Below are 20,287 nucleotides of genomic sequence, written 5' to 3' on the forward strand. Positions count from 1 at the left end.
TGTGTGCAAATTCTAGAAAGAAATGCGTTGAATTGAAGTCAGGCATGGCGCTTCCATTTCTATAACTAACTTGTGAACAGAAATCCATTCGCTAATTCACATACATTTCATTGGAGATGGAAAATAGTAAGAGAGTAGAAGATAGTGTGAAACAAGCGAAAGAGATGGAAAACAAACCGAGCAATCGCGAAATCATGAAGAAGAAGCAGCAGAAGAAGAAACTGAGCTACTATTTAATCCCGAGATTTGCGTGTATGAGATTAGACATGGAGGCTGGGTGCAGCGGGAGGAGGGATCATTCTCCCACGCACCTCGTCGTTACGGTCAATGGTATTATTGGAAGGTACAAAAGTGGTAGCTTCTCATTTTTCTTCTTTTTCATTTGGAAGCCAAATTATTTTTAATTTCACACCAAAAATTAGAAGCACCCTAAATTTAAGTATTTGGATTCAAAAAATGCTATAAGTTCGTGTATGATACATCATTATTTTTGTGTACTCAGTTTTCACAATGTTATTCGAAAAAATGTTCCATTTTTCATTTATTATCTCAAAAAAAACCTCAATTTTACGTAAAATTTGATTTAGGTCCTACTTGTGTGACATTATCAATCGATGAAACATGCCGAATTCTTAGGTAGATTTGCCAAAATTTAAAAATACTATAATTTACAAAAGCATTTGATGAGTTGATTCATTGTTCCGTCACCAAATTATGGAAAATAAATTTGATATGGTTTGTTTGCAGTGCTCAAAATTGGAGGTATGCAGCAAAGCAGTTCGTGAAGGCTTATCCAGATGATGTTTTAGTACATTGTGAGCTCATTTTTTTGGTATTTGCTAGATTCTTTATTCAGTGCTTGCTTTGCTTTAAGCCAAGATTTATGTTAGACTAGGTAATTAATCAAGACTATTTGTATAATCCAATCTTATGAAGTTACAGAAAGTGATTTGCTTGATTTTTGAACAGATTATGCATATATTCTAAACCCCTTCAACCATTTTTCTCTTATCATTCTATTTTACAACAAGAATCCACATTTTCTTGATCTTATGAAACTTATGAGTTGCATTGGGTGAAGTCAGAAGCTGTAATTCTTAACCTAATCTCGATGAACATGATCAATCCAGGCAGTCAGTCGAATACTTCAATGTTGACGTTTGATGGTGTTGATGTTATGGGGAAGAGATTAGCTGACGAGGTTTGTGATCAAATTTTCGATTTTATAAGTCATCACACTGTACAACTTGAACTTGATCAACATTTTGCTTCTCAGGTGGTTTCTGTTGTCAGCCTCCATCCAAATCTTCAGAAGATTTCGTTTCTAGGCCACTCACTCGGTGGCTTGATAGCAAGATACGCCGTTGCTGTGCTTTACCAGCAAAATGTGATGCAAACCAACATTGAGCAAAGTGGTGGTGAATGTGTCGGTGAAGAGAAACGAAGGGGAGTTGTTGCAGGGCTCGAACCTGTGAACTTTATTACATTTGCAACGCCACATCTTGGTTCGAGGGGGCATAAACAGGTGATCTAGCATACACTTTATCTTACCTGTTAGTTCTGTTTATGTGGTAAATCTCTATAAAATGTAATGCTACTTCGATTTTTTGATATTGATGAATGGGGTCTGTTGTTTGTGATTATTTTCTGTTAGTAAGGCTGATTCTTTGTGCAGGTTCCGGTTTTCTGTGGTGTCTACACCATGGAGAGACTAGCAACCCGTGCTTCGTTTCTACTTGGTAGAACGGGTAGGCATTTGTTCTTGAGTGATTCGGATGATGGAAAAGCTCCAATTCTGCTCAGAATGAGCAGTGATTCTGAAGACCTGAAGTTTATGTGAGTCTTTATCTGTCTTTATTTTAGGTTCTTCAAACTGTATGACTGAAAAACTTTGATGCTTGCTGCAGATCTGCGTTGCAGTCATTTAAGAGGCGTGCAGCCTATGCAAATGTACGTTTTGACAGTATCCTCCCGATGTTACTAATTTAGTAGTATTTTTTAAGTTGGATGTCTTCTCCAGTGATAGAAAACATAAAAACATAGTACTATTACTTTGTGTAATGGCCTTGACACCTAATCTAGATATTGTGGGGTGGAGTTCATCATCACTGCGTCGTCTGAGTGAGCTCCCAAAGGTACAGATCACCACTACTGCTGATGTCTGCTTTTCAGAAGGATCAAACATCTGACTGTGTGTTTTTTGTAGCGCCGGAGTCTTGAGAGAAACGCTAAATACCCCCATATCGTCAACGAGGAGAAAGCAAGTGCTGTCAGCAGCCCTCAAGGAGTTCCATTGGAAATCAAAGCTGCTAGAGGCAGGACAAGGGATATGGAAGGTGTGTGTGTTCTTCAAAATTATTGAACTTGTGCCATTACACACTCCATGATTCATTTGGCTCTACTGAAGTTCCTTGTTTGCTACACACTCTTTGTTTCCTCGCGTCTCTCATCATAATATATGCGACATGGCATGGGACGATGGTCGTCTATGTCAATGAACTTATTGATTCTTGGTAAGTGGTAACTAAGTTGAAAGTTGTTGATATTCACCTTCTTTTTACATTGTAGAGACAATGATCAGAGGGCTGACTAGGCTGAACTGGGAACGAGTCGATGTCAGCTTCACCGGAAGTATGCAATGGCTTCTTGCACACAGCACAATTCAGGCAAGCTTATTGAGGCCTTCTTAAGATGCATAATACTAGAAACTATTTAGGGGGGCTTTTAACTATTGAGTTATTTTTCTGCAAACTGCTTTGACTTCTCAATTCCTTTGTGATCATAATGATAGGTTAAAACTCAATGTATCAATTCTGAGGGTGCGGATGTCATACAGCATATGATCGATAACTTTGTATTGTGAGAGACTGTATCGAGCCATGTTTGTGTGCAGATGATTGTCGGGCAACGAAGTGCAGCTTAGTTATTTTTAAAGTTTGTTGATGGTTAGTTGCTGTGATACTGTTTGCTTGAACAGCTAAAGAGGAAATTAAGGTGCAGATAGGGAAAGGGTAGTTGCTTCGCAATGAAGTGGTGGATTTGTAATTTATAGAATAGTTTTAGTGAATTCTGGATCTCACTTTGTAGCTAGTACTCCCTTCGTTCCATAGTAATGGAGGCGTTTCTTTTCGGCACGGAGATTAAGAAAAATTGTACTCCATTAGGTGGGTTAAGTAAATGGAGAATAAAGTGGAAAATGAAAAAGGTAGAGAGATAGAAAAAAAAAAGAGAGAGTAAAGTATGTGTGGAAAAATGTGTTGACTTTTACTAAAAAGGGAAATGACTCTATTACAATGATACAGATGGAGTATATTGTTTTATGCCGCAAGAGAACTTCTAATGCTGCCATATTTTGAGGTGTAATAGTTGAATTTTAAGGTCATACTAAGTATTACTAATAATTTAGTAATAATACCACTAAGATCACGAAATTTTGTTAGATACTGGTCTATCATATCCAAAGCTTTTTAAAAATTAAATGAAAATTTACGAAATTTAATCTTCCTCAATTACTCATATAGTCGAAATTGAAATCGATGTTGAAAAATCAAACGAGCGCAAATTCCAAATGATCCATCCTCTCTTTCTCTCATCTACTTGATCTCCACCTCGTCGACCATTCATTTAAATAAAAAAATGTTGTGTTGTTGTCACGTTGGGTTCAATTTTGATCATTATGAGAAAATTGCAAAAGTTTACATATTTGAAATCTAAATTATTTCAAAATTACTTTTTGTGTTCTAACAATATACCCTCGATACAGATTGATCTGAGAAGCCATGTTTGTACATTTGATAGACTAGGCTGGTCCACTGTTGCACCTTCCATTAATGCTGCAGAATTGTTACTTTTACCACTTACAAAAGCATCATTTGATCATATACATGTTAGATTAAATTTAAGACAATAATAATTCGAGATGTACCAGTTTTTATCTTTGATAGGCTAGGATGGTCCACCTCCCCTTATTTTGGTGTACGCTTGCAAACTAGTACTCCCTCCGTCCCAAGGTATTAGATCAACTTTCTTTTTTAGGATGTCCCAACATATTAGACTCATTTCCTTTTTTAGCAAAAAGCATCTATCTTATTTTATTCTCCACCTACTTTTTTCTCTCATCTCCCCTATTTTTTCCCTCTCTCATACTTTACTCTCTCCACTTTAACTATTTAAATATCAATTCTTTAAATCATATGCTCAAAAGAAGTGAGTCTAATACTCCGGGACGGAGGGAGTATTAAATTTCATTTTATACACAAATTATAAGAGAATAGTAACATTAAATATTGTGAGAAAAAATAATCACTTCTAATTTTCTATTAGAAATATGTGGATTAAAGGTATTTCTCTGATAGATAAATGAAATTCTAATTTTTGAATGCAGTTAAAAATAGTAGGAGTGCTGTACAAAATTTTCGTTACAAAAAACTTAAAAAATCTTAGTCACTTAAATTATTTTTTCATTTTTTTCTTAGTTTTATAGTATTACAATTAAATTTTACATATAAAGTTCAAATTTTTAATTTCATTAAAACAACAAAATATATATGATTAAAAAATTATATAATTATAAATGAGAAATGAAAACAATGAAAAAGACTATAATAAAAATACATTATTTAAAAAAAAAAAAAAAAAAAACAACAACTAAGCACGTTGGTATGCATACGATTACGAGTGGTATATTATGGGTCTAATCACTTAAACAAAATACTTATTTGATTAAGCTTGGATTATTTTATTAATCATATTTTTGAATTCAAATCAAACACCACTTTATACTTTTAAAATCATACCAATACATGTTTTGAAAAATATTGAATTTGTTGTCATCTTACTGCAGTTTAAACGTGTTTGAATTATTATTATTATTATTATTATTTTTAGTTGCTATCTTCCAATTGTACTATCTGAAGCAATGTGAGGCCTAGGCTGGTCCACTGGTCCACCTCCCATAAGGCTGAACTTCAGAAAATTTCATTTGATCCTATTCCACTACAATTGGGGCTTCTCTGATATTCCAAATCAGAAAAAGGCAATCTACAAAATCTCCAACATACTTGTAGAAAATTTATAACTTCACATGCTTTTGATAGTGAAACAGAGTAGTGACTCTACATGACTATTTCAACCCCTGCTAGTTTATCTGAATGCCAATATTTAAGTGTGTTACTACAATGCTCTTTTATTGTTTAACTTTGATTGCTTGAATCAATTCTATTAGAAAACACATATTCTCACATTAAAGATCAGAATTTAAACTGCTTATGATTTTCTTCAACAAACATACTGGAAAGTGGAAGTGTAGAGAATTATTCAGCATTATAATATTACAAAATTGTCAAGTTATCATTTTTTTTTTGTTTGTAAATACTCAGATCACCTATCCAATTTGGTAAATATTAAGTTGTTTATGAGATCCAAAATTCGATGTGACCAAGTCCATGGCCAGGAGCAAATTAAATCCAGAAGTAGTACAAAAACAGAATAGACAGTTGCACGATTGTATATCCATTTTCAAAAATATATGGTGGGGACTCAACTGAAATCAAATCCCTTAAGCTCAAATCCCTATCTATCTTAATGCATGAAATGTCACCATTTTATCTTACCTTCCAGCTAATTTGAAAAATCAAAAACCATTTTTTATTCCTTTCTACTTGTCAATATCCTTCCTCTTGTCATTTCCCTTATCTTGGACCTCTATTTCTTAAATTATTTCTATCCACGTAGGGCTCATAAATCTAGGACAAAATTAATGAAAAGGTCGTTTCCCCTTTGGGGGTTTTTCACTTGTTGTTTTCACTCTCCATCTTTTGCAGAATACCCTTTTGTCTTCCAACTTCAATCATTGAACTATATCAATTTAATCATAATATTCTTGTTGATACTTCTCTCCAAAATCGACCCTTTATAAGAAGTTCACTTGTTGATAGATTCACTACTCTTAACTTTCTTTGCTAACCTCTTTCCCTCCCTCAAAAAGTTCATTGGTTTGCATGATGAAATTCAAATACATGATTCAATATCTACTAGCATTGGAATTTTTACTGTTACTCACTTCAAATCCACTCCATTTCATGGCCCGAGGTAAGTATACTATACGCACGCAAGTAAGATCTATTTTTCGTTATTTCTTCGTAAAGATTTACAGTGTATGCATGTATTTGATGAATAAATATATTATCGAACGTTCACTCTCTATGAGACTCAACCTAGTATAGTGTCTTCTTTACCGAAGTGATACATTCATTGTAGATCTTTGTGCGTATGTGCATGTGACATTGTTTATGTATTTATTATTGCATTTTTTTTTCAGGAAGACAGATATCGAAACAGTCCGATTTCACAATAGTAAGGATTCTTGAAATATCTCTCATTCAGGACAAAAATAATGCTTCACATAGCACTATATAACTTTTTGTAATGTATTTATGTATGTGCAGAGAATTAATGAAGAAAAGGTGATGAAAATGGGAGTGATAGGATCAAAGCCTCCAAGATGTGATAATAAAAAATGCAAGTCTTGTGGAAATTGTGAGGCAGTTCAGGTTCCAATTGTGACCCCAAACAAATTCGTCTTCCATAAAAAACTATATTTTCCAGGAATTAATATCATTGCCTATTCGAGGGGAGATTATATTTCAAATTATAAGCCAATGTGTTGGAAATGTAAGTGTGGAGATTTATATTTCAACCCTAGTGGGGTCTAAGAATCTCAATATATTTAACATCTGTAATTTATCTACCATCATAATGTAATAGTATGTGTGTGTATATGAAGAGATTCATTTTGCTTAATTTGATAGGTTAAAGTTTTGCATGTTTTGATTTATCTTTAGACAATTTTTTTATTGGGCACTTGATCGTCTCCTTTGTTCTTGTTCCACCTCGATGAATGGGAGCAGTAAAGTTGGAAATTTGAAAATAAAAATGGGAACAAAATAAAATGCGGATTAAGTATGACTCTTTTACGTTAGTCAACCATTACAGAAAACATCAAAAAAGTCAAGAAAAGTTTCCAAAGAATTGTGACAGTTCAAATAACACAAACAAAATACAGATAACGTAGCAAACAACGCACACGAATATTAAACTCAATTTCCTAAAATAAGTAGCGATGATGAATATTTTGAATTTCGGTTCAAATTTCAATTATAACAAGAAAAGAAAAAATAGTTGAAATATTATTAATAAAAAAAATAGTCTCAACTCATTACAGAGAGAAATTTAACATAATTACAGACGAATTATTTTAGAGAATAAATCAAAATGAAATAACATACTAAGTATGTTCGTAGACGGATGTAAGTAGTAAGTATTAAAATTATAATATTTTATTACAAAATTATTTAAATTGCATCAATAAAAAATAGATAGGATTGTAAAATGATATTGGTCAACAGATAAATGAAAAGAAGATGATGAAACAAAACTTAATTGATAAAGACGTTTCTCTTCTAAATCAAAATTCAAAATCATCACAGGGTAAAGAAAAACCAACATTAATCTTCTTTAAAAATGCTTTTGGTAATGAAAAAACATGTTAAAAGATACTAGTACTTTATCCTTTATCCGTTCATAAAAAAAAAATACTCTTTTATGATTTTAATATCCACAAAAAATTGATCCAAAATACTCTTTCATTATTTTAGTATCCACAAAAATTAATCCTTTTTTCACTAATAATACTTTTTAAAATCTCATTCCCGCAACCTATTTTTAGGCCTAACAAATAGATTATCATCATAAATATGATGATAAATAGATTAGTAAAATCTATCATCATAAAAGAAAACATATTAACTTCCCCAAAAATGAAATAATGTGAATTAAGCAACAAATTCAGAGCGAAATTTTACCAACAGACGTCTAACTAACAAGAATTTACAAGACCAAACAGAGATTGGTCAGAAATTAATGCTCACTAATTAGCACTTCCATACTCTATACCAACACTTGATCATCGACACGAGCCACAAAACGAAACACGAACTACAAAAGGCCGGAGACACTTGATTACCTTCAAAACAGCACAGAGTCACTGCCAAATATCACCATAGCATGTCTTACTTTCCCTCGCCCGCCAAAGCATAATGATGCATGTCGATAAACTGCCCTGGAGGTTCACACTGCTCGGATATGGCTCTTGCTGCAGGCGATAGCTCTTTAAAGATACTAGCTTTTGACTAGGCTCAGAAGAAAATCTGTAAATATGTGCTCGTATTCTGGCATTTTTCCATATCCTGAAAACCAGAACGAGAATGTTGGACCAACTCGACTACCTTTTATATTACATACAGTCAGACCATCCAAGATGAACATCGTTATCCCAAGTAGATGAATGTGCTATTGCATACCTGGAAAATAGTTTATATCTATCACATAGTAGTTGTCTCGAGTTCCATGCTCTCTAATTATATCCAAGTTGAATAGCCGAAGATCCTATTGCAAGAGGATTGAAACAATAATTAATCAATGAAGAGGGTAGCAGATATCCAAAATTACAGCACATGAAATGTGTACCATACCAGCCGTCGTCGTAATTCTTTAGCCAATCTCTCGAGTAATGGTCGTGGAGGGAGCTCTACAGGACAAATAGGGACATAATAAAGACAAGAGCCCAAAAGAATATTCTTGACTATGACAAAACCAAAAGATAAATGATAGTTCTTCGAAGTCAGCAAGAGACTGTATAGGTGAACAACTTCTAAAGTAAATGTAAGAAAAGTCAATATGCTCAAACAGAATAAGCTCACCAGCAACACGAGGATCCAAGTCCGCTTCATCAGCGGATGCGGAAGCACAAGAAACTCTTGGAAAGTGATAAACACCAGCACTCTTTGACAGCTCATATTTGTTAACATCGGGTAAAGAATATCGCCTGACCACTTTTATTGCTTCACCAACAATGTAAACCTTGAATAGCACACCCCCTACAACACCAAGAAAGAAATAAGAACTGATTAAAATATCTGTATCATTTATCGCTCTTAAGGAAAACCGCTGGCCAAATCATAAAGAACACAATCAATGTCTTCATACCATGATTAATGAATTCCTGTAAAACAAGAGGTGGCTCCAACTTCTGGAGGGAGAACTCGTCATAGGCGAGAGAGAGTTCATGTGACTTTGCAACCAAAGGTTTTGCCACTGAAATGCGTACAAGATTTATTATTGGAGTGAATTGTGGAGATGGTTCCATTAATTAGAAAAGAAAATAAGAGAAAGAAACAAAGAAACTACTGCACCCGATAAAATAAAATCAGTGTAAAGCAAGACATACCAATGGGTAGCCTCAGGCCAGCCTTGCTCACTGCACCAGGTATAGATGATGGATCTTTCTTGATAACCAACTGTTTAGGAACACCGACTTTTCCTGTACATCACATAAGTGACATCATCAATACTGAGTCAATATTTAATTGACATTTGATGGCATCATTAAAATCTCCAATGATCAACAAAAAACAAATAGCAGCGGCAGGCTTTTAACTAGGATATCAAAATTACCATAACGATCTGATAGATTTAGGTCGGCAACATCTTGAAGCATGGATTGGCGATTATGTACTTGCTGTATGGCTCGAGGAGGGTCAAGAATTGTGACCTCGGGATGTTCATTCCAATAATCCTGCAGAAGAGGTAAACAATCAATGATAAGAAACAATCTTAAAAATCCAACATACATATCTATGCAAAGGACAATTGGCAAGCATTTCACACTTCAATTTCATTTCACAAATATAAGCCCGCATAAGGAGAAGATAAAGAGGAGACAAAAGAGCTTTGGCATCTCCATCGTATGTGGGCAAATTTTGGGTGGGAAGTTGGGTATTAATACCCAATCTGGTTGTTCCCACTAAGAGATCACACACAATAATACAAATGAGATTCTTAAAATAAAGCATCAGCAGTTCTGAATGAATGCAGATGGTGTACAGGAAATGCTTAGCATTATGTCAATCTGGAGAAAAAAAACAGCATTACCCAATTCGAGAAAATGTGCTAAACACACACTACAGACTATTTCACTAAGGCAAATAGGCAACATCAATAGACGGGTTCTCTCATTGTCATGAAGCACCTTGCAGGCCAGCTCTGAAGTTTTAAGATACACAATATCCTAAATGCTTTTTGGAAGCGTGTTATCCAACAACATACTTTCTAGTCAAAAACCAATTTTTATGTCAATCACTGGATTACGCCAGGTGTGATCAAAAATCAAATTTTCTAAATATATATGCATTGTCCAAGAAGATGATCAACAAATCAGAATTAATATAATGAGAATTCTCAAAAAAGAAAAGGAAAAATTGAAGTAGTGAGAACAAACACCACAACCTCCAGCAAGATAAGAATAAGGCGGTTTTCAACTAGAATGTATCTAGAAAATTAAGAAATCCTTAGTAATGTATGTCTCCCCTCCGTAAGAAGGTAATGCGATGAAGAATGAAATTGCTAACAATACACAGATGTACTTTGTGGACTAGATTCTGTTCGAAGAATGTGAATTTCAGATTTTAATATTCATTGTTTGTAAGCCTTGCTTTTCATTCATCAATATTAGTCTCTTATATGGTAACAGCGGTTTCAATATACAACACGTCTACGCATGACAAATGACATGTCTAAGAAGGAGATAAAATAATTATAAATATCGAAAAAACAAATGCTGTTTTACCTCTCAAAAGCCAGTACATGAAATCAAAGGCACAACCACACAATAAACAAATATTCATGATTAAAAATATGGACACGATAGCCCTCTTTCAGAATTCAGAAAACCATATTTTCACAAATCACAGGGATTCAACCTAGATACGTACTAAAATTCTCTGAGGAGAAGAGAACATCTCCACAAATCATGTTAGACAGAGAATGACTGTAGTCAGTTGCAACGGATGTACATGCCACCATAAAATCAATGTTGTACTATCATTCAATCCCTAATTAATCAAAGTTTTCTTATCAATAATAAAAGTTTCATCAGTTGTTAACGGAGTTCACCCTGAAAGATGAAACCAACCTCTAGTACTCGCCGCCATTCTTTTCCAGATAACTGCAAGATATATTTACAGATTAAAATGTGCATTAGATGCTCATAATCATATGTCTTCATATAATAAAAGTGACTCGTAAGAAGTGGAGAAAGAACTAGGAAGTCACCTTATGCAACACAATGTCAAAAGGACCTTGATCCGAAAGGGGTTTACTTTGATCAATAGCCACAAATTGGATTCCCTTGTTCCTAAATCGCATTTAGCAATAGGCAAGTGTGAGGATAAAAATTATACTCTCCGTGTCATATTGTTAACCATTGTCTGACAAGATAAATACCACATGACTGTATAAAAAATTAAGATACTACCAAATTGTAATCTTTGACAGTTCAAAAACCTTTAACAACAGAACACCCAACAGCTGTACCACTGGGAGAGAGAGAGGGACCAAAAAGCAAGCTTATCCAGCCTAAAAAGAAACCATATGGTCCAAAGCCTATTCCAGGAAACCGTGAATAAAATAACTGGAGATTATGACAGCTGACAATTCCAACTTTTAAAATATCAATTAGTCAAATCAAACACAACGGCGATGATAAACTCAAACTCAAACTCTCTCAACTCAAAAAAACATAAATCACTCAAAACTACATTAACAGTTAAACCCAAAAAAGAGAGAAGAAATTAGGCACCTGGCTACGCGTTCAAACTTTGGCTGCAAAAAGCTCTTAACTTTCTTAGATGTAAGGGCATATCCCACCACCACTAGTTTCTTATGCGGCGACGGATTCCTCTGCGCCGCCACAATTTTCCCTTCATCAACGTCTTCCTTTTCCGCCACGGTGAGATAGTTTATTTCCCCTCCCATTCCCGTACCCTAATTTTCAAATAATTATATACGTATATCCACGCCCTCTTCGAGCACTGAGAATAGGAATTAATTCCCAGCAAAAAGTTTACCTTTAATATATATCAAACACGAAATTAAGAAAAGAAGGGATTTGGAAGAATCTGCCCCCAAATGCAGAGTAGATTTTTGAAGCTAAAAGAATTTAGGAATGAAGAGAGGACAAAAAAGAGAGAAACGATTATCTATTTTACATGTATATATATAATGGTTAATGGTTATGGTGGTGGTGGGCACTGACTCTAGTTACAATAGAGAAGATGCAATGCTAGGCCTACGCGTGGAGGATTGAGATTATACAACCACGAACCATTATCATCTCTAGGATTTCAACATCATTTTAATATATAAATTATTTTCTAATTTAATTTATTATATACAGAATATTTTTGTTATACTCAATTGGATCGAGTCATACGAGTAACAGATTGTTTAACTTTAAAATAATTAAATAATTTGTAATCGATGTATGCTCCGAAGAGATGATTGTGGTATATTCACTTTATCTAAATCGATTCCCCCGATGAGTGAGAAATAATATATTAAAGTATGTCATGATATATGGAGATATGTAATTAATTAATTAATCTCATTTTCGACATGTACACAAAACAATGTGGCAAATGAGCATATGGAGAAATCTTGTAGACTTCCGTGCGTGAATATTGATCGGGTCGTCCAGATACATTTCTGGAATGAACAACTACGTGAGAAGTGTCTAGATATATTCGTCCAAGTTCATGCTCCATGATTGATGTTTGTACGTTACAAATTATCTTCCACATTGGTAGTGATGCATACTCTTGCATTCTCAACACCAAGACATTTCAAGATATATTTAAAATCTCTACACTCATAGCATAGGCTTTCTCTGTCTCTAAGCATTGGTCTTTTGTCAAAGCTTTGCCCTTGCCTCCATCCAGTTCGCCGAAGCTCTACTGATAGCGGTGCTGCTTCATTAGAGATGAAACCGTTTTATCTTTGAAGATGACACGCCAATCTGAGAGCAATACCGAGGCGTATCTCGTTTTGCGGAAAGAGGACTCCTCGACTCAGCTTACTACTGTTTACGATTTTCCATTGTAATTTAAATTCAGTTCAATTTTCTAAATTCCTTCTTTTGGGTTACATTACACCCGATTGATCTCTCAATCCAAAAACCAACATCAATTTATTTTTATGGAAAACAGGTAAGATCATGCAAATCCTCTTCGTTCCATCCCAAATTATCTGTCTATGGAAAACAGTTAAGATCATGCAAATCCTATTTTTTCCATCCCAAATTATTGTATTCTTCATATCATATCAATCTTATTTTTAAATTCATGCTAATCTAATCTTCCCATCTCAATTCATAGATTGTATTTATTCATCATATAGTATCGATATATTGCATTCGTTCATCATAATTTGCTTGAGCTATGTAATCAATTTTTTTTTGTGATCATCTCTGCGATTCGTGATCTTCTTCGCAATTCAATCAATTAACTGATCTGAGTTATCTCCAATCCTCCAATTCTCTCCAATTATCGCTTTTGTTTTCTCCAATTTTAGTGATTTGCATTGATTCTCCAAATTTATTGATCTGCGTTGATTCTCCAATTTGCTGTTCTCTATTTTTCATGAGCTGCATTGATTTCCAAATCGTGCTCGTTTTATAGAGATTTATTTGGTTTATGTTTTGAATATAAAATGATATTTTAATGAATTAGAAGTCATACATTTAGTATAAAAATGATATATATTTTTTTATTATAAAATAATATGGTGTTAACTAATGTGCTTGAATGTGAAATGATATTTTAAGAGGTTAGAAATGTATTTTTGCTACATAAAAATATACTCCTACCATCTTATAAATATACGTGCATTTTCAATTTCAATCAATCCCATAAAAATATGTGCATTTTCACTTATTGAATTAAGTCCTTCGATAAATTACTCTAACCCGTTATAAGTTATGAGGTGCTACTGTAATTAATAGTACTGGAATATTTTTCTCAGCCAAAATCAAACATTATGAAATTAATATTTATACCAATACATAAATAAAATAGAAATAGAGAAAATTCTACGGAGACACAAACACATAAATGTTTGTGCATGTATAGGCGTATAGCAATGTTAATAAATAACAAAAAAACTTAAAAGCTGAGGAAATTCTTGGTAGGTATTCAATAATAAGAAATGATGCAATATCATTATAAATAGGAAAATTGGTTTCACTTTGCCTATAATTTGGTATTTCCTATAAACTTTGAAATTGGTATATAATATTACGAACTTTGCATTTTGTTTGGTATTTCCCAAACTCACTCAAATAATATATTTTCATCAAAATCTTATTTAACATAGGCAACCTTGATATGTTTTATAATATTTGAAACCAGTTTTTAAGTTCATAACATGTAGCATAAAAAGTCACGTTGAAAACCACGTTGATTTAATTGTGCCAAGTATAATAAAAAAGTCTCATAAGTTAGTCAAATATAGCAATAAACATGCCGTGGAAAATACCAAACAAAATGCAAAGTTTGTGATATTATATACCAATTTCAAAGTCATGGGAAATACCAAATTTTAGGCAAAGTTCATGATTTTAGAGACCAATTTCCCTTATAAATATTAGCCCAAATTTGAGTATATTTATTCTAAATGACATATTAGAAGGCAAAACACATTCTTAGGCCCTTATACTTTAATCAAAATGTTCATTAGGTCCTCATACAATTTTTTCGTTTTAATAGGTCCTTATACCTTTCTCATAAATTTCAACACATCCTCGTATAATTTTTTCGTTTTAGTAGGTCCTTATACTTTGATTATAACTTTTATTAGGTCCTTATACAATTTTTTATTTTAAGATATTCTTTTACTTTTATCTTATATAATAATTTATATTTAATTAAATTTAATGAACCTTTTAATTTTATTATTTAGCTTATCTTATGATTATAAATATTCAGAAAAACGTATCTTTCAATATAAATATAAATAATCAATTGAAAATTCGGATAGTTATTCTAAAAAAAAACTTCGATTTTAATCTTCAATAATCATAATTAATCTTTTTATTATTCTATGCAACTTATTGAGATTGTTGGATAACAAGATGATATTATCTTTATAGACTATGCTAAGTTAAATAATGAAATATTAAAAAGTTTATTCAGTTTAATTAAATTTAGATTATTATCCAAGATAAATGTAAAAAAAGTCTATTAAATAAAGATTGTACAAGGACCTAATGAAAGTTATGATAAAAGTATAAGGACCTACTAAAACGAAAAATTGTACGAGGACCTGATAAAAATATTGTCATAAGTATAAGGACCTATTAAAACGAAAAAATTGTACAAGGACCTAATAAACATTTTGACTAAAGTATAAGGACCTAAGAATGTATTTTGCCTATTAGAAATATTAAACTTCACATATGAAAAAAAATTGAACTCAAGAATTAGTAGAATTGCAAAAGAACTAAATTTCTAAAATGCCATGTAAAACCTTGAATTAAAAAGAGAACTTTAATTTATATTCATTTGCTCAAAAAAAAAGAGAAAAATAAACTTGAATACCTAATCGTATATAATAAAGATATACTACACCATATTTCCTTTCTCGTCTTATGATCTTATCTGTATTCCAGCACATACGTAGACACCTCTTCAAATTGACTTAAAATTTCACTTTCCTTCCACAAATCTGATCTTCATATTCATTCACAATTTATGACAACACAACACTCAATTGGTAAGACAATTATGCTTCGTTCTTTCCCTTTTTCCCTCTCATTTTCCATTCCAAGTAAATCTACAAAGTCATCATAAATCCAGCGTTCAGACCAAAGACAAAAACATAAATCCAAACCACAACAAAACTGTGTATGCATCATCTCAAGTCTCAACCCAAAGCAGAGAGACCATCCACACCAAAAATTTACTTTTACATAATGCTCTCAAGACACAAACCAGAAACGTCAAACATCTAATAACACCTGTATTTGTAAACTGTAGTTGCGGATAACTAGCCATCATCAATATACAACGAGCGTAACACTATCTATGATCAGAATACGACTCTAGAATTGATTGTTATATTTCTTCTCAGGGGTAAACTCGAAGTTACTTCAACGGCCCATAGGTCTAACTAAAACTCCTGGGTCCATAAGATATAATAAGTGTTCTTTAACACACCTAGTAAAGTGCAGAGCTCTCAGATACCAAGGTCAAATGTCAATAAGAAAATAACTAACAAAGTGAAAGCTCAGTGAGAATTACTACCTTAAAATACACCAGCTCTGCACAGCAGTTCTTCCATCTGACTCACCTAGCACAAATCATTAGGTCTAGCAGAGTGCAGAAAGGCTCCACAAGTAGCTGATCATCGATTGATTTTTAAAAAATGGCTACAAGCAAATAAACTACAACAGATATACAACATCAAATCAAACATAAATGAAATTACATGACAGCAACATGCAAACACTTGTACATTTGTGCATTTATGCAAGAGAATATCAACAACAAAACTGATGCTATGCCAACAAAATATAGCCATGTTCTGTCTTAGAAATGTCATCTAACTCTGCTCCCGAGTAGGGTATATGTGTGGTCTTCATAACATTCAAAATATCTCAAGTTTCTTAATCTCAATAGGCAAATCCAACCAAATCAGAAAGTGAATCCTACTTTGAGTTGATGGCCAGAGAGATCTTACCTACTAGAATAACTAAAATGAAAAGAGACAATTGCAAGATGCGTCACAGCCAAACCTTGTATGCATCTACTAACAGCATCTACTCCAGAGATATAACTACTTTAACCTGATTAACCATGGAACAACAATTGGGTTCAAACAAAAGATGTAGTGATCAAAATTTACTAAAAATGTATTATAACTGAAGATTTTAAAGCATCTAATTGAGAAGATCGAGAACATCAAGCAGTCTTCACCGAGGATTAAAACAGAAAACTATAGCCTTTCAAGATTTCATCAACGAGATATCAATAGATTAAACTTTTTATTATACAGAACACAATACTGTATGGGCGAATACGATGGAAAAGCACGTCTCCAAGAATGATCCTTTCAAGACAAGTTAACGTGTTAACGAATGACCACCTCATAAAGACTATGTACGAGTTTAGATTCAGTAATAATTAATAAAGCCTTTTTATGAATTACTAATTTCATAAACTTTTATGAGTGGCAAGAGGAGCCGAGCCCACTTGTCGAAACATAACATTAAATAGGAAAAGTGGAAAAAATGAAAAAGAACAAATAAAAGGTAATGCCGAACAAAAGCATGCAGTATAATAAGATAAATAGCAAAGGTTGCAGAAACTGTTCAAACTCTAGGTAAAATCTATCTCTAATTTCTACCAGTAGAGACTAGAGAGACACCAAAGAAATATTTAGTCCACATCAAACTAGCTTCCTAATTTGATTAGGTTTCTCAAAAGATCCAGACATTTGATAATGATTCTCAATTTGAAATTAGAATGTGATTTGACGAAAAAAAACCCTAATCCTGTAGTGACAACTACAAACATACAAGTATAAAAGCTTATTCTCAGCCACGAATTTCTTGAATTGCAGAGCGCAGCACATCATCTGCAACAAGTGATCGTATTTTTTTCATGAAAAAATATTTTCTCAACTTCCCTTCCTGCAAAAAGAAAGGTTAAATACTTAATGTGTAAACTATGTATTAAACCTAACTAATTCTATTGCATCATATAGAGGGAATCAAAGTCTCACCTTACACAACTCCCATGAAGTTTGCAATTCGCCAAACTGTGGCAAAGCCAGCGAACCTCTCAGCTTGTTCAATAGCTTTGCAATAAATGTCGACGGATGAGGAGCCCCATGCTTGGGAACACTATTAACATAGCCTGAAAAATCATCAAATGCAATTTAGTTTGAAAGGTATACATTAATTTGAGTAAAGTCAATATCTGGAGAAAATCTATCACTACCTTTTATATTTACAGGCCGGTAGCTGACCACACATTCTGGTAGAATATGAGTGTTCATGTTTCCATGCCACACTGTATACCACCTAGGATTGTTTAAATCATCAACACCAGTATCAAACTCCGCACTTGATGGATACGACTGAAGCGACCCTGCTTCAACCTTCTCGCATCTTCCCAATATCACTCTACACAATATGACATGTTTCTCACCATTCTCATCCACCTCCGCCAACATTGCACTGTCCATCCAAACCAAAAGGTTACTAGAAAACAAACAAATACCAAAAACAGATAATAAGGCTATACGTGAACAAACAAATAGGTCTTCCAGCTCATCTACCAAAAGATTTACGAAGATAATAGCATGAGAAAGCATAGAAACAGACCTATCTTGGGGTGATCTTACAGGCGACAAGTGAATTCCAATGCCATGACTGGGGGAGCGAGATAGCTTGCCAGGGATTCCAAAACCATGCATCAAGATGCTCTCCACGCCCTGGGGTGACGCCCCATACCACGCAAAAACCATATTACTTTCCCCTCTAGCTTGTTTCTTGATGTCTACTTGCTTAGCAAAAACCTCCGAACGCGCTTTATCCAAGGGTCCATTCCGCACACATTGATGAATGGAGGTAACCTTAGCACCCGGGTCCACATTCTCCAGCGCGGATAAGAACAGATTCCTAACCAATTCATACCGTTTCTCCCCAGCTGCCACATTCCTCGCCTTCGTCCACCGCGATGACTGCGACTCACTCTCATCAATTTTCCGCCTTTTAGCATCGGTGCCACTAAAACTCTCCCCCTGTACATTCTCGGTTCTCCCCCTCTTACTCAAATTCACACCCTCGTGATTCCCTGAATTCTCAACAATTTTTATATCAATCTCAATCTTGGCGCAATTCTGATCGGCGTCGACCAATTCCACCTCACGATCATTTCCACGAGTGTTGACAAATGTTTTAGGGAAAAAACACTTACCATCAGCATCAATCCAAGCGATGGACCTCTGATTACCGGACTCCAAATCAATCTCAAGCATTCGGTACAAGTCAAAAATACAGCTGTACCCTAGGACTTGAGCCTCAACCATCGGCCTCCCCTCGGCAAACCCTAATTTCAACAACTCAGCCACTTCCTCCGAATAATCCACCCACGATCCGTCCTCGTAGAACATCAATCGCTCAGGGCGAGAGCTCCGCTTAAAATTCGAATAATTCTGGATCAACGGCTCACTTCGCGTTGCAGCTGAAGATCTTTGGCCCAAGCTGCTTCTTACCTCCATGCACTTCTTCGTCATTGCCGAGGTGGAATTCAACGAATCCATGGCTAACTTTGAGGGTACAAATTGAGAAGCTCTCTGTACAAGTTTCTGCCGTTTGCGCTGCAAAGAACTTCCGAGGGTAAGAAGAGGACATTTGCCGCCTTATGTATTCCACCACTGTTAAGGTCGGTTACCATGAAAAGACCGAACTACCCCTCTGGATAATGTGTGAAAGACATTTAAGGCCATGAAAATATTTGTAATGACTTGATGGCTAAGAAAAAATTAAGTTTATAAAGACTTTTAATTAGGCTGAATTATTATTTGTGGGATTACTTCCGCTCAAAGAAAAGTTTGTTATGTACTTACTTACTATTTCTGAAATAAATAAAGTAGTACTTTGTTTAAAAGGGACTATACCACTGACTTTTTTTCTTTTAATAATAATCCAAGTTGGATTTGGTTTATTTGATATATGATTATCAAAAAATAATACTACTATTGTATCAAATTAATAATTAAAATTTAATTTATTTTTAATATATATTTAAATTTATATTTTAGGAATTTAATTATTTTATTTCAAGAGACCATTCAAATGTCATATAAAAATTAATAAATAGTCGTGATGCCATATAAAATTACTTATTGAATACCCTGTTAGTGCAAAACACAAAATTAATATAATCCTTTAGATTAATCATGTGTTCTAGATCCCACCTGACGTCACGACAAGCTCCATTACACATGCATAGAATCTCCATCGTAAGGGTACATTAGGAATATATTTTTGGTTCCATTGTGTATGGAAGTTCCGAAAAAAACGGTTAAAATATATCCATTATATCCAACATATTCAATGCAACCGAACACACTCCAAAACCCTACACGATGAAGTTTCATCCCCTACTATTCTTCGTTGATTCTTGGACGATTCAACGAAAAATTTGGGGAAGACTACTAGGGATTTATCCTGCCATTCAAATCGATTATAGGCTATATCTCATCATTCGAATCAAGTTTTGAAGAGAAAATATGTGTTTGATAGTCTTAGTGCAAAACACAAAATTAATATAATCCTTAATCATGTCTTCCAGATCTCACATGACGTCACGACGAGCTCCATTATACA

The 20,287-nt window shown here is 34.0% G+C and overlaps 3 protein-coding genes and 1 long non-coding RNA gene across 26 annotated transcripts; 2 read left to right on the forward strand and 2 right to left on the reverse strand.

The window, feature by feature from the left end:
• On the forward strand, positions 1 to 3,134 carry LOC125197242 (putative lipase ROG1). Its single transcript, XM_048095962.1, has 10 exons — positions 1 to 343; positions 748 to 815; positions 1,131 to 1,201; positions 1,277 to 1,525; positions 1,676 to 1,836; positions 1,908 to 1,963; positions 2,083 to 2,135; positions 2,207 to 2,336; positions 2,569 to 2,666; positions 2,792 to 3,134. Exons 1-10 carry the CDS (start codon positions 117 to 119, stop codon positions 2,861 to 2,863), a joined length of 1,185 nt encoding a protein of 394 aa, XP_047951919.1. The 5' UTR covers positions 1 to 116; the 3' UTR covers positions 2,864 to 3,134.
• Positions 3,135 to 5,992: 2,858 nt separating this feature from the next.
• On the forward strand, positions 5,993 to 6,506 carry LOC125191936. Its single transcript, XR_007171277.1, has 3 exons — positions 5,993 to 6,090; positions 6,320 to 6,354; positions 6,447 to 6,506. It is a non-coding gene; the product is annotated as an uncharacterized LOC125191936 (long non-coding RNA).
• Positions 6,507 to 7,788: 1,282 nt separating this feature from the next.
• On the reverse strand, positions 7,789 to 12,083 carry LOC125191935 (inositol-tetrakisphosphate 1-kinase 3-like). Of its 3 annotated transcripts, XM_048089371.1 has the most exons (11): positions 11,964 to 12,077; positions 11,696 to 11,880; positions 11,170 to 11,251; positions 11,030 to 11,062; positions 9,514 to 9,634; positions 9,287 to 9,379; positions 9,046 to 9,153; positions 8,760 to 8,936; positions 8,532 to 8,587; positions 8,361 to 8,445; positions 7,789 to 8,246 (listed from the first exon to the last, which is right to left on the reverse strand). In XM_048089371.1, the coding sequence occupies exons 2-11, from the start codon at positions 11,869 to 11,871 to the stop codon at positions 8,179 to 8,181; spliced, it is 999 nt and encodes a 332-aa protein (XP_047945328.1). In that variant the 5' UTR covers positions 11,872 to 11,880; positions 11,964 to 12,077; the 3' UTR covers positions 7,789 to 8,178. The 3 variants fall into 3 exon arrangements, with proteins under 3 accessions (XP_047945328.1, XP_047945327.1, XP_047945329.1); XM_048089370.1 differs by having other exon boundaries at positions 11,696 to 12,083; XM_048089372.1 differs by lacking the exons at positions 11,170 to 11,251; positions 11,696 to 11,880; positions 11,964 to 12,077 and having other exon boundaries at positions 11,011 to 11,036.
• Positions 12,084 to 15,386: 3,303 nt separating this feature from the next.
• On the reverse strand, positions 15,387 to 19,280 carry LOC125194078 (probable inactive poly [ADP-ribose] polymerase SRO3). 21 transcript variants are annotated; one of them, XR_007171699.1, is made up of 7 exons: positions 18,278 to 19,280; positions 17,892 to 18,130; positions 17,674 to 17,807; positions 17,468 to 17,581; positions 16,630 to 16,735; positions 16,194 to 16,239; positions 15,387 to 15,723 (listed from the first exon to the last, which is right to left on the reverse strand). XR_007171699.1 is itself a non-coding variant. In XM_048092088.1 (4 exons), the coding sequence occupies exons 1-4, from the start codon at positions 19,216 to 19,218 to the stop codon at positions 17,486 to 17,488; spliced, it is 1,410 nt and encodes a 469-aa protein (XP_047948045.1). In that variant the 5' UTR covers positions 19,219 to 19,280; the 3' UTR covers positions 17,205 to 17,485. The 21 variants fall into 21 exon arrangements, 1 of the variants encoding a protein (XP_047948045.1); XR_007171697.1 differs by having other exon boundaries at positions 16,194 to 16,289; XR_007171693.1 differs by having other exon boundaries at positions 16,194 to 16,333.
• Positions 19,281 to 20,287: the final 1,007 nt, after the last annotated feature.

This window comes from Salvia hispanica, chromosome 6 (genome assembly GCF_023119035.1).
Source record: "Salvia hispanica cultivar TCC Black 2014 chromosome 6, UniMelb_Shisp_WGS_1.0, whole genome shotgun sequence".
Taxonomy (NCBI): Eukaryota; Viridiplantae; Streptophyta; class Magnoliopsida; order Lamiales; family Lamiaceae; genus Salvia; species Salvia hispanica.